Source organism: Carica papaya, chromosome 8, assembly GCF_054855325.1.
Source record: "Carica papaya isolate Zhongbai chromosome 8, ASM5485532v1, whole genome shotgun sequence".
Classification (NCBI taxonomy): Eukaryota; Viridiplantae; Streptophyta; class Magnoliopsida; order Brassicales; family Caricaceae; genus Carica; species Carica papaya.
This window is the reverse complement of record NC_142316.1, coordinates 29,176,569-29,189,695: the sequence shown is the minus strand read 5'-3', so window position 1 is coordinate 29,189,695 and position 13,127 is coordinate 29,176,569. Positions and strand designations below refer to the sequence as shown.

Sequence of the window (13,127 nt, the reverse complement as noted above, 5' to 3'; positions counted from 1 at the left end):
TGAAGCAGACGGGAACCCCACCCAAATCACCTTTTTTTCTTCTTACTCATTATTTATGAGACAACTCTCAAGAGAATGAATACATGCATAGTACTGATAACTCATCTTAATTGAAGAAACAAACTCAAAAAACTCTTAACATTAAGACTATTTCTAAGTTTGACAAAACTCTCTCTACATCGTAGATGTTTTGTACAAGCCATTAGATTCTCCATTGAAGGATTATATGAATCAACTAATTTTTTTTTTTTTTTTTTTTTTTTTTTTTTTTAAACTGAAACTGAAAAAGTTCACTTATGCTCAGTTAAATAATTTTACAAACAATTGTTGTTATGAAGTTATTGTTCCTTAAACCACTCCAAGTTAGAAGCACATCATGACTTGAATTCAAAATCTTATATTAGCAAGGTCCTTACAAAAAACTTCCTATCACCACAGTCAACCCTCAGGTGATTAAGAAATCCTCTTACTAATAAAATATCCTCTGTTAAACAAAACATATAACATTTTCTTGTTTTCCGATGGAAGCTTAATCCTCACCATCCTAACACTGCCATTTTCTAACTAACCTTTCAGTAGTCATTTGCAAAATATACCCTCACAACCTTAACAAAGAAAAAGGAGAGTCCCCAACTACCCTAAATAACCCTTAATATAGACGAAAGGGAACCAGCTACTACTTTGCCTAATATCAAGAAACAACCATCAACAAATAAATTTGTAATTCTTTTTTTATATACAATAAACTTCTACTTCGTAGAAATCTTGAGCACTATTATAATGTGATCACACTCTGAAACAACAATGGCTCTGTGCTCAAAACTTGCTTTGCTACAAAATATTGGCCTGTGACCCAAGAAATCCCCAAAAATCATTAGTCTCTAACTAATAGTAACTCTAATTTCATTGCAAACACAGAATAATCAAAGAGCAACTTGCATGAAATTACCAAAAGCCACTGCTCAAGTTGTACCAACTCCACACAGGGGTTAACTCGGGTTCCTGTCCTCTAAGACTTGTACCCATCCTTTACAATGCCCCAAAAGTATATATTAAAAAAAAAAAAAAAAAAAAAAAAAAAAAAAAAAAACTTTTATCAAATCAGGTTTTCTCCTATGCCATGAGGATCAGAACCAGATACATCAGTGATATGAATCCCTCAGCAACAAATGAACGAACATAAAACTAGTAGTTAAGTTTTCGACCTCAATGGAAGACCCACCTCTACTCTCTTAATTTCAAAGATGAGCATCCTCCACATCTTGAGAACGAACATTTCAGCTTCTTCATCTAAAATAGACTGCAAGAGCTCCAGCATTTGGGAAGCCTTAACATGTTCCTGAGTACTGGATACAATGTAATCAACCAGTGTGGTTTCCTCTTCCCCCAAAAACTCCGTAATCTTCTTTGAAATCCATGGCCTCATTCTCTCATGCAGTTCATGCTGTAAAAATTAGAAACACAAATGTAGTCACATGGTAGAAAACAGAAACTAAGAATGCGGATATACTATAAAAAAACAGTAAAAATTATTTGATTTTTCAAGGACTGCATAACATATGATCTAGAGATGAAAGCTTAAAATACAACATAGCTTGTTCATAAACTGATGTATTGCAACAAATACTTTCAAATATAGTTACGAAACAGAGTAGAAAAAGAGCAACAAAAGAACAGTCATTCAATAAGATTAAGGCCAACTTCAGCAAACAACAGAAGCCCATTCCGATACCACAACAAAAATTTTGATGTAAAGTAGATTTAAAAAATTAAACTACTTGTTTACCTTGTCATAAATAGCCCAATTTATCTCATAAGAGAATAACTCCTCCTTAGTTTTTGGAATCGTATCAATTAATTGCTTTGCATCCAAAAGCTTCTTATTATCTGGTGCCTTCATTTTTTCGATCCCACGTTCACGGTCCTTGTCACGGTCAACAATCTTATCCTTACCCTCATCTCTGGTTCGACCATTATCCTCTTCAATTCGGTCTTTATCCCGATGGCTTGACTTATCATGGGAACGTCTACTCCTTTCCCTTTCTAAATCAGGCTTCTCATCTCTAGGATTAACATTAGAGATACGCTTTGCAAATTCTGCCGCTGCAACCAAATTTGGCGGAGGTGCTCCAGAGGCAGCAGGTTGTACAGCCTGCAGTTCCTCAGTTGAGTAATCAATGGGAACCAAAGGTCGCATCCTTTTGTCCTTATGTGCTTCATCTTCCTCCTCCTCATGGAAAACAGATGGGACAGCAGTACGTTTTCCAGACCCAACAAGACCAAACCCCAACTTTCTGACTGGAGCACTGCCACCCTGTTGGGTATCTGATGTAGTAATAGTAGCCATAGTAGATTCATCCCTAGTCCCATTTTGTGTAACACCATCATCTGTCGTGGAGAATCAATTTTTACTTTAAAACATGAGAAGGGGAAGGAGGAGGCACGAAAAATACACATGATTCAAAAGAATGAAATAGAAGAAGGATGAAACCTTACCTAATGTATGTTTCTCATGTGCAAGATCACCTTCTTTATCTTGGACAACAGCCTTATCCTTGCTTTCAATGTTAGATTCTTCAGTTTCTTCACTTCCATTCACTTCATGTGCAGTTAAAAGCCTTAGAGCATCTCTTTGTTGCTGCTGCAGCTTCTCCTCCTCAGCCTTCCTCTTGGCCTCAGCAATTTCTTCCTCTTCTTTCAATCTGTCAGCTAAATCATCCTCTTTTTCCCTTAGTCTCTTCTTTCGCTTGTCCTCCAAAGCACTCCTGTGCCACCTTTTTCTAGAATCATCATCATCTTCTTCTTCATCGTAAAGGATCTCCTTCTTCCTCTTACGCTCCCGCTCTTTCTCCCTGTCCTTCTCATACTGGCGTTCTTTCTCTTTCTCTCTTTCTCTTCGCTCCCATAGTTTAAGACGACCTTGATATGCACGCTCTGCATCCTCAATCTTCCTTCTTAACTCTCTTTCTTTCCTAGCTCGTTCTCTCTCTGCCTCTCTTTCATATCTTTCAATTTCCTGTTCCTTCTCTCGCTTTACATCCCGCTCTCTGTCCCTATCTCTGCTCCTCCTGTCATATTTCCTACTCCTATCAGGCGAACTTGTTTCAGGCCTGTTATGTTCACTAGAGGTCTCATCATCATTTTTATCTTCAACTGCATCTGCATAATAAGAAGCCAACACATAGAAATCGAGTACTATTGTTATTCTTCCTCAGAAACTAGAGACAATGATGACAAAGAAATATACTACACCCACCCCAAAACTCACCAGTTTTTATTATATCCACATCAGAATCCCCATCTTTGGATTTAGTTGCCGCAGGTTCTAAGTTTGAATTCCCAGAACCATTGGCAGCAACTTGTGCAGGAGGTGGAGGTGGAGGTGGAGGTAGAGGTTTGGTCTTTAACCTCTCTTCAATCACGTTTCGAAGCTTCTCCAGAGCCTCCCTGTCAGCTTCCCTGTCTTCATCAGTCACAATTCCAGAGTTAGCAATATCAATGTTCTCTTTGTTCCCTGCATCACCATCCTTCTTCACCTCCTCAGCAGCAGGTTTGGGCAATTCAGTCTTCCCATCTGGTGCTGCGCTTTCATCCTCTTTCTCAGAGGCTTCAGCTCGAGTTTCTTTGGTTTTATTAGCATTTTCCATTTTCTTATCCACATACCGCTCCAGGTATTCCCTTGTTGCTTGATTAACATTTAACTGTTAAATGTTCATATAAACAAAGATAATATTAGAAATAATCACAAAAAATCTTGCTCTTTTTTCTTTGGAGGGGATGGGGAACAAATAATCAATTTAATGGGAGGCAATAAAAACAGCTATAGCTCTTAATGCATCATTATGAATACACAAGTAATCTCCAGACAAAAAGTCATCCTTAGATTTGGCACCAAATCATGGTTAAGAATAAGCAGAATGAACGTTAAGGAATTCCAAATGTAAAATAAAATTATTTTTTTGCTTGCATATAGTATAAGAGAAAGCTAGTAGCACATATAGTATTCAAGAACTCATTATTAAAAGATCATTTTACAATTGGCATTGTTTATTTGGTTCCTATAAGCAACCTTAAGCGCCCTGCTCCAATCGTTTGCTGGTGTTAAAAGCTGGGTGCTTAATAAGTTCTTAAAAGTGACTCTAACGAATAAAAAAATAAACATAATGTTCCTGACTTTTCAAAATTCTTATTTTTTTTGTCTAACTAATTTACTTAAACCCTCTTAACATCCTCTTAGAACTAATAATATATAGATAAGATAATGCAAGTCAGAGAATATTTATTTTTTTGAAATAAAACAAAAATAAATAAATAAATATTCTCTAACTTACATACTCTTATCAATATATTATTAATTTTAAGAGGATATTCATAATAAGTACATATTTTCGTTAATTTTTTATTTTAAAGAAACACTTCTTTTTTGCAATGGGCACTTTATCCAAATGTTAGAGCTTACTTTTTAAATAAGAATTCATCTGCTTTAAACAAGCATCCACCTACTTTAAGCATATTTCTTTCTGCAATTTAAACACTGTTTTAATAGAATCAAAGAGTCAAAAAACTGCACATTATGCTTCTAGCCACAAAATTTTTTAAAAGAAAAAGAAAAACCGACCTTCTATATCAGCAAAACACAGTAATACAATTCATATAATGATATATAATAAATCCAAGCTTACCACCAATTCCTGCCCATCAATATTAAATTTGCTCAGCAGCCGCAATGCACGAAGAACCCCTTCTGCAGACTCAAATTCACAGAACCCAAAACCTTTAGGAGTCCCAGTGGTGGGATCTTGAGCACGTTTCCAACTCTTGACGGGTCCACAAAACTTCAAAAAGGTACAAATCAAATTTCATACACCAATAGCTTAAAAGGCACTTTAATAACGCTACCACAAAAGCAGAAGGATCCTAAGTTGTATGTATGAGTGCACAACCATGTGCACTGCTAATGAAAATATTTGGGATATATTTTGAGTGTTAACTGAGACATAAACCAAGATCAAGACCCTCAGTCACACATCATGTAGTGAAAAAAAGAAACCAAAGAGCCAAATGGCTCTTGGTTGAGAGGGTCTTAAGTCCTATAAACATAGACAAAGCCTAAAAACTCAGAAACCCACCTGAAGAAGAGAAAGCATAAAATCATTTTCCACAGTTGGTGCTATCTTGCCAACATAAACCGTAGTTTGTGGTTTATCTGCTGGTGTAACAATAGGAACAACAGCTGGCCTAATAATAGGGGAGATTATTGGGCGAACACCAGGTATTCCTGGCACAAATGGACGCGCTACTGCTGGAAGCACACCAACTGCACCTGGTGGACGTGGAGGAAACACAGGGCGAACCATAGCTGGGTATGGGGAAGAATACCGAGGAAATCCTGCATAAACGGAAAACAAATATCTATGCAACGATGTTAGAACAAGCTTATCAACTAAAAACAGGTATAACAGCGTTTGTCCCATTAAACATATAATGAAAAAAGATTCTAGAAAATAATTAAATAATGTTACCACACAATAAAAGCATATTAGAGATGGCACCACAGGCATGGCAACTATCACCAGCTGAATAGATAACCTGAAGCAGACATTAAGAAAATAGCACGGAGTTCATAAGCATGGACATTCGAGCTGGGCTTACCTTGTGCATCCACTTGTTAGATAGTAGCCTTCCAAATCATTCCATGCACCAATTGCAAATTTTGAGATTTGATAACATGAGAGTTCCAGCATCTCATGCTCACAGGAAATTAATAACTCAAAACTATACTCATATTTCTCAACATTTAGATTTCTCTAAAACGTTAGCAGTCCATTTTGCAAAATGGAAAAACAAACAGAAAGAAACATAAGGAGCAGGGAGACAAAAGGAAAGAGAAACTGTAATTAGAAAGATTGTGATACCTCATAATAAAAGGCCAACGAGCACTCAGTTGCTAACAAGGTCTGCCGCTGGCAATTCATAAACCCATGAAAGGAAAAGTACCCTTATGACTACCAGAAAGTAGCCTACTAAAATGAACATGGCACAACCACATGAAATTTAGCATGACATAAAGAGCAATACAGCTATTTGAATTGTGTTTATTACTTTTTTCTTGATACTATTTTTAGATCTTAGGGGCTGAGTTAAGGGTGGAAAAAGAATAACTTCTCATTAAAGGTGCATTTACTCTTAAACGGAATTTAAGGAAACCAAACAAATATGCATACCAAAGTAAAGGTGTTGAAGAAGGGGTCTCTAACCAATATTTGAAGCCTTGCAACCTTTCTCACCGTAATCAATCAAAACACTGTAGGAGAAAACATCCCGTCATCCATGCCCCTTTCTAAACTTTTCCTACCTTTTTCAATTCTTCCCCAAAAAACCATGTGCCAATATTATTTTAACTAAAACAAATAATTTCCACTCGCGGTACATGAGAGGCACATAAAAATACATGAACAAACCCAAGAGCTTAACAATATAAATTCTGGCACACAGCAGAACGGTAGCTATAGGGTATTAACAATGTCTTCATAAAGCATCGCTAAGATCTACATAGAACAAAATAAAGAACATTAAAAGAAATTTATAGCTTTAGGGAGAGAGAATAACCCACCCGGCGGAGGAACGGTACCCTGAGGAGCAGCTGCAGGCATGGCGGGATAACCATTCGGCACAGGCGCGTACGGTCTCATAGCCGGACTCAAAATCTGACCTGGAGGAACCTGGTACGGCATAATTGGAGCCGAGCTCACACCAGGCGGTTGCACTCCAGGGGTTTGGATGCTAGGGTTCTGGTAACTCGGGTTGGGAACCGGAGAAAACTGAGGAACCGGACGAAATGACGGCAGAGAGGGAGTCAACGTCGCGACCCCTCCAGACACTGCCTGCGGCGCGTATGAGACGATCGGTGGAGGCGGTGGAGGTAACACCGTCGGATTAGCATTTGGTGTCGGGTATTGCAGTTGCTGCTGCTGCTGTTGCTGTTGCTGTTGCGGTGTTGATGGTGGTGGGGTGGAGGTAGATGCTGGATCGGGTTGGGGAGTCGCGTTATCCAGTTCGGTCTTCGGTAAACTTGCATCTAGGGTTGCCGGAGAGGATGGAGAATCCGCCATGGAAGGAGCCGATTTCGTGGAGGTAGAAAACGGAGACAGAGAGATTGTATTTTAGTTGGGTGAATATTTTTAGATCCGACTACCTATTGGCTTTGGCATAGATTTCATTTCTGTGCCCTAAAGAATGCGGAGAGCTGCTTTGCAAAAACATTGTTATAATTATTTAAATCTAAAATGTCACACGTATATACTTACTGAATTTTAAAAAATAAAAATACATTCTATAGTAAATAAATATTTAATATCTATAATAAAACAAATAGAGAAAAACAAAATTAAGTGTTTCTCATTTTCAATGTATTATATTAAAATGATTGGATTGTTTATTTTTCTACTACCTCAAATAATTTATTTTATTTTATTAGAATAATTATCTATTATATTAAAATAATCATCAAAATAAAAGAAGTTATTATAAAAATTATCATAAAAAATTGACATCAAAACTTTACCGATATCCACTTTAAAATATAGTAACCTCAAGTTAATCTTAAAAAACCAATTTAGTCATGGACAATGTTAAATAAAATGCCATTTATGCAATGAGTGTGTATTTCATAAAATTTTTTGGTAGACAATAAGTATTTTGTATCCCTAAATATATAGATTCATCAAAAAAAAAATTAGTTAATGTGTCTACTTTATTATTTTTAGAATCAATAGTCTCTTGTATATCATAATTTTAGTAACTTTATTATATATTTTTAATCATCAAAATTCAGTTTAAACATATTAATTCTTGTAGTAGAATTGTAAAATACACAATTAACTACTCTAAATGAGTTTAAACATACTAACTTATATATTAGTATCATAAAATGTAAAAAATTAATATATTAAATTATAATGTAATCAGTTAATACACATGCTCATATGCATTTTATTCGTAGTTACCTCATTATTATTCGTACTTTTATTGCATTTGAGTTGTTTTGTTATCTTCAAATAAACCAAAAGTAAAAACATTGCCATTTGCTTCAAAACTTAAAGTAAAAATATATATATATATATATATAATAAAGTTGAATGACTATTTTTAGAAATAATTGTGAGACATGTAAGTTTTATATATGAGTTTGTTAACCCCATTACAGATGCATCTCAAAATTCTCCTACTTTATAATGTTAAATGGACATCATTGTGATTCTTCATTAGTTATGAGCGAATTTTATCAAGTTTTAACATGAAAAACATTTTAATTTTAGGAAACTCCATTAAATTTTATGATAAAGAACTTATAACAATAAATAAGAAAGTAAATTCACTAATTGTTACATGATGAAAATTTATTTACTTACTTTTTTTTAAGGTATAGGATTGTTCATATATTACCATCTTTATAAATTATTTTGATAATCAACTAATTTATACATAGTAGACTCGTATTACTGTGAATAAATATTATGAAAAAAAATCAATAATACTAAAAAAAAGCAAAAAATATCAAAAACTATAGTAAGAAAAAGACAAAAAAATATAAAAAACTAAGGGAATAGATGACTCATTATATAACAAAGTATAAATTTAGTATTATACTCTTAATCCTAGTTTTAAAAATTTGCAGTTTTATGAATATAGATAAATATTTCATGAACTGTTATTATAATCAACAAAACTTCACTTATCTTTAAGGCTTACTACACTCTTTAACTTACTATAAGTATTAAATATCCATTAGAAAAAATCACTTAGCATTAAATAAAATATGGATAATATTCATTATAACAAGGATATTTTTCACCCCATAAAGAAATTATATGATTTTTGTTCAATTTTTTTAATTTACTTACTGATAAAATTCAAGCATATAAGTGTTTGAAGATTAAAAAATATATATATTTTTAACCAGTTTGTAAATTTTGAATTAACACGAGATTAACTCAAAATATAATATAAATCGATCCTATTTATTTATAGATAATGGAGTAAAAATTTTAATGATTAACCATTAAAAGTAAATGTATAAAATATATCATATTGAAGTAAAGAACGTGTACCTAAAATATTATGAACAAATGCACAAACAAGTATGTCTAATGAACATGTATATTGTATATAGGTGTAGTAACTGGATGTAAAGAAAAAAAAAATTCTGGCATGTATGTATATATGTGTATATAGAGATAGTTAGAGTGAAACGGTGCTGTTTGGAGAATAGAGGGAGGAAACGGCATCGTTTGGAGTAGAAGATGAGGAAACGACGTCGTTTAGAAGAAATGGTGTCATTTGGTGATGAGGGGGAGGAAACAACGTCGTTTGGAGAAGAGGATGAGGAAACGACGTCGTTTGGAGAAGAGGGAGTAGACGGTTGGGATGAGTTGAGATGGACGGGTAGGATGGGAAGCAGGTGGGGTATAAATAGGAGACGGGAAAGAAAAAAAAAAGAAAAGAAAGGAAAAAGGAAAAGACAAACAAGAGGAAAGTAAAGAAAGAAAACAAAGAAGAGAGATCGGGGGGAAGAGAAGGTTCGAGAGAGAGAGAGAGAGAAGAGCCAGAGGGAGAGGAAAGAGAAGAGAGAGAGGAGGAAAAAGAGGACGGTGGCAGAGCAAGCCACGGGAAGAAGGAATATGGAGATGGGAGGTACGATAAACTTTAAGTTATATGCATAGGTTGATGTAGATTTGAAATTTTGACCGTAGGTGGAGGATTTTGTGTGAGTATGAGTGAAGGTGTATGAAAGAGGCCGCGGGAGGAGAGCGAAGAAGGAACATAGCGTGTGAGGGAGGTCCATGAGGGAGATGAGATGTTGTGTGAGTATGAGCGGGGGCATATGAAGAAGGTCGCAGGAGGAGAAAAAAGAAGAAGTGCAGTGTGTGAGTGAGGTTCGTGAGAGGGAGGAGGTCTTGTGTGAGCATGAAGGGAGGTTTATGGAGGGGGGTCACGGGAGGAGAGAAAAGAAGGAGTGCGGTGTGTGAGTGAGGTTCGTGAGAGGGAAGAGATTCTGCGTGAGTATGAATGGAGGTTTATGGAGGGGGCCATGGGAGGAGAGAGAGGAAGGAACGCGGTGTGTGAGTGAGGTCCGTGTGAGAGAGAAGATTTTATGTGAGTATGAATGGAAGTTTGGGGAGGAGTCCACGGGAGGAGAGAGAATAAGGAATGCGGTGTGTGAGTGAGGTTCGTGAGAGAGAGGTGATTTCGTGATTATGAGTGGGGTATTTAGAGTAGGCTGTGGAAGGAGAGAGAATAAGGGATTCGGTGAGTGAGGTGGATTTATATAAGAGATGAAGTGGTGTGTGGTTGAGAGTGGAGATAGACAGGGAAGGGTGGAGTGTGTGTATGCTGAAAATTAGGGAGGAGGAAAGAGAGGCCTCTAGAGTGTGGGTGTGAGGTGTCGGGATAGAGGTGTGTGGGTGTAACTGTGTAGGGCGAGGGGGTGAGTGGTGTAGTTGTACAGTGTGAGGGTGTGGGTTGTATATAGGTTGGTATAGCTGCTGTAAATTTGGTAGTTGGCAAGGGAACATTACTGGTGTGGGTGTGTTAAGTGTTAATGTGTGTCTTATGGGGAAACGTTTGTAGTTTCGATACACAGGTTATAGGTATATGAGAGCTTCAGGACAAGGCGGTGGAATGAGAGCAGGATGATATTGTTTTTGAGTTGGTAGCATTGGGGCACACTGATGTTAGTTGTCGTTATCTAGAATAAGTAAGTTGATCGCTAATAGTGGTGATGGTCGGGAGACTCCGACGGAGAAGGGGTTGGGTCGCCGATATTGGTGACGGAAAAAAATAATATTTGTGTGTGTGTGTGGCCCGTTAGGGGTCGAGAGGTAGGCCGTTTAATGATGGTCGTCGATACTGGTGACGGGTGAGAATATTTGTACAGTTGGGGGACGTCGAGAGACGGTCACATTTAACATGCATAATATTTAAATTACTAATGATAGGTATTAGTTCTTAATAGTCCCAGGGTGGTCTTAAGGTATGACTTAAGTTAAGTAGGTGGAGTAAATATAGAAATGATGAGTTCCTTATTGTTGCATATGATACTTGTAACTTAATTTTTACTGTACTGAGTTGTATGTACTCACTCTTTATTATTCACATATGAAGTAGGGATGGAGTTGGGATCGAAGTTGTTGGTTTCCGAGCCTAGCGGATAGAGGAACAGAGCAAGGATGTTTTCTTTATTTGGCATAACTGAATGTGTAAAAATTAGTAGTAGTATAGATAGTTTGTCTGCTGGGAGTATATGAGACTATATTTCAGCGTGATGTTACATGTAGGGTTACAGGTTTATCTTGACTTTGAATAATAGATTGTGGTAAGGTTTCTATATGTGTGATTGATTTGAAATGTAACTTTCGTATTTGTTCGTGGAACTGTGTTAGCTTACGCCATTAAGAAAAAAAAAACGAGGCTTTACAATAGGTATAGTATCATGTAGGCTAATTGTGCACAATACAATAAATGAAGTGTGATTGTATAAACACTATCAATAAGTCATGTTTTTGCATACAAACTTGTGTAAAAATTATCCATAAAAAAGTATGCACCTTTTTAGGTATGGATTTTATTTGATTACATATAACTATTATTAGGAATGCAAAATATAAGTGAACATACATACATGAATTAGTTAAGAAGTTAAAAATCATGTTTCATTTTTTTGTATTTATTGTAATATTTTATTGTATTTTGTATATCGCATATTAATTGTCTCCACGTAATTTGATATATATGACAACATATTGTTTGAATAAATTTTTTTAAGAGGTCTTGTTTAAATTGTAAGACATGATCATATTATCTAATATATATTCATTACAAAAAAATCAAACTAGAAATTTTTAAAGTTAGTTTAAAGTTCAAATTATTGCAATAATTTTTTAAAATGAGTTTTTAAGTGGATTTTTTATTTAATATATATATATATCAATATTTTTATAAATAATATTTTTTTAATCTTTTAAATCAATAAATTTTTTTAAAAGATAAAAAAAAGTTGGAACTTCTTTTAATTAACTTATAATAAAAGTTAGAATATGTTTTAAAAGTCAAAATTTAATAAAAGTAATTGTATTTGTTTTTAAAATGAACTTAAATAGTTATTTTTTTGTTATTTATGAATCTAGTTCGAACAATATAACTTTTTTTTTATGTCGTAATGAATAATTATAAAAAAATAAAATCTTTAATAAAATAGTTAACTAAATACTTAACATGTTCTTTTAGACCTTCACCAATTTCAGATTAATATTTTAATTCATGCACTACATTTAACACTTTTTTGAAGTATATATATTTTCTTTTAACATATTTATAATATAGCCAAATATCTTAATACTTGCATCAAAATATGACTAGTATTATTATAGACATTGATGAAGTTACTAGATCAATAATTATGGTAAAAAAAATTAGATAATACTTTGATACATTTTTTGTCATAACAAAATATCAAAACATCTTTGTTGATTAGATATATATATTATTTTGTATACAAGACATTATTCTATGCATAGATAATTTGTTACTTTAAATATTATCGTAACATTTTTAGAATTTTAAAATTCTAAAAGTAAAATTATCATATATAAATTCATATATTTAATTCATATTTTTAATATACACAATACTTTATCTATATTTAGAATTGATAATTGCATGTAAATGTAATACATAAAATTTACCAAATAATTTTTACTTAATAGAAAAAATATAATAGGTTATAAATTTTTAATAAAGATGAACTAATTTAAAATAATTGCAGTAATATGAGGTTTTACGTTAGATAGTACATGACTAAAAATTTATTTACATATTTGTATAAAACTTGCAAAAAATTTATACAAACTTTTGTATTAATCTAGTTAATATTTTTAATAAGATATGATCATTAATATTAATAGTGTTAAAATATTTTTATATTTAATAGAATCACGTTAATATTTATTAATTTTATATTAGATAAAAATTTAAAATTTAAAATTTTAACTTGAACGAAAATCTGGTTAACAGTTGAGTTAAAAGACATTGGTTAGGGTTATATAATATTAGATATGTGGATTTTCTTT

At 34.0% G+C, this 13,127-nt stretch overlaps 1 protein-coding gene across 8 annotated transcripts; it reads right to left on the bottom strand.

Annotated features, from left to right (window-relative positions):
• Positions 1-705: 705 nt before the first annotated feature.
• On the bottom strand, positions 706-7,255 carry LOC110813103 (splicing factor PWI domain-containing protein / RNA recognition motif (RRM)-containing protein). 8 transcript variants are annotated; one of them, XM_088209113.1, is made up of 9 exons: positions 6,614-6,755; positions 6,225-6,304; positions 5,916-5,963; positions 5,130-5,389; positions 4,683-4,835; positions 3,269-3,701; positions 2,497-3,159; positions 1,787-2,388; positions 921-1,444 (listed from the first exon to the last, which is right to left on the bottom strand). In XM_088209113.1, the coding sequence occupies exons 4-9, from the start codon at positions 5,355-5,357 to the stop codon at positions 1,193-1,195; spliced, it is 2,331 nt and encodes a 776-aa protein (XP_088065239.1). In that variant the 5' UTR covers positions 5,358-5,389; positions 5,916-5,963; positions 6,225-6,304; positions 6,614-6,755; the 3' UTR covers positions 921-1,192. The 8 variants fall into 8 exon arrangements, 7 of the variants coding, with proteins under 7 accessions (XP_088065239.1, XP_088065236.1, XP_088065238.1 ...); XR_015813857.1 differs by lacking the exons at positions 5,916-5,963; positions 6,225-6,304 and adding an exon at positions 706-846 and having other exon boundaries at positions 950-1,444; positions 6,614-7,255; XM_088209110.1 differs by having other exon boundaries at positions 5,653-6,304.
• Positions 7,256-13,127: the final 5,872 nt, after the last annotated feature.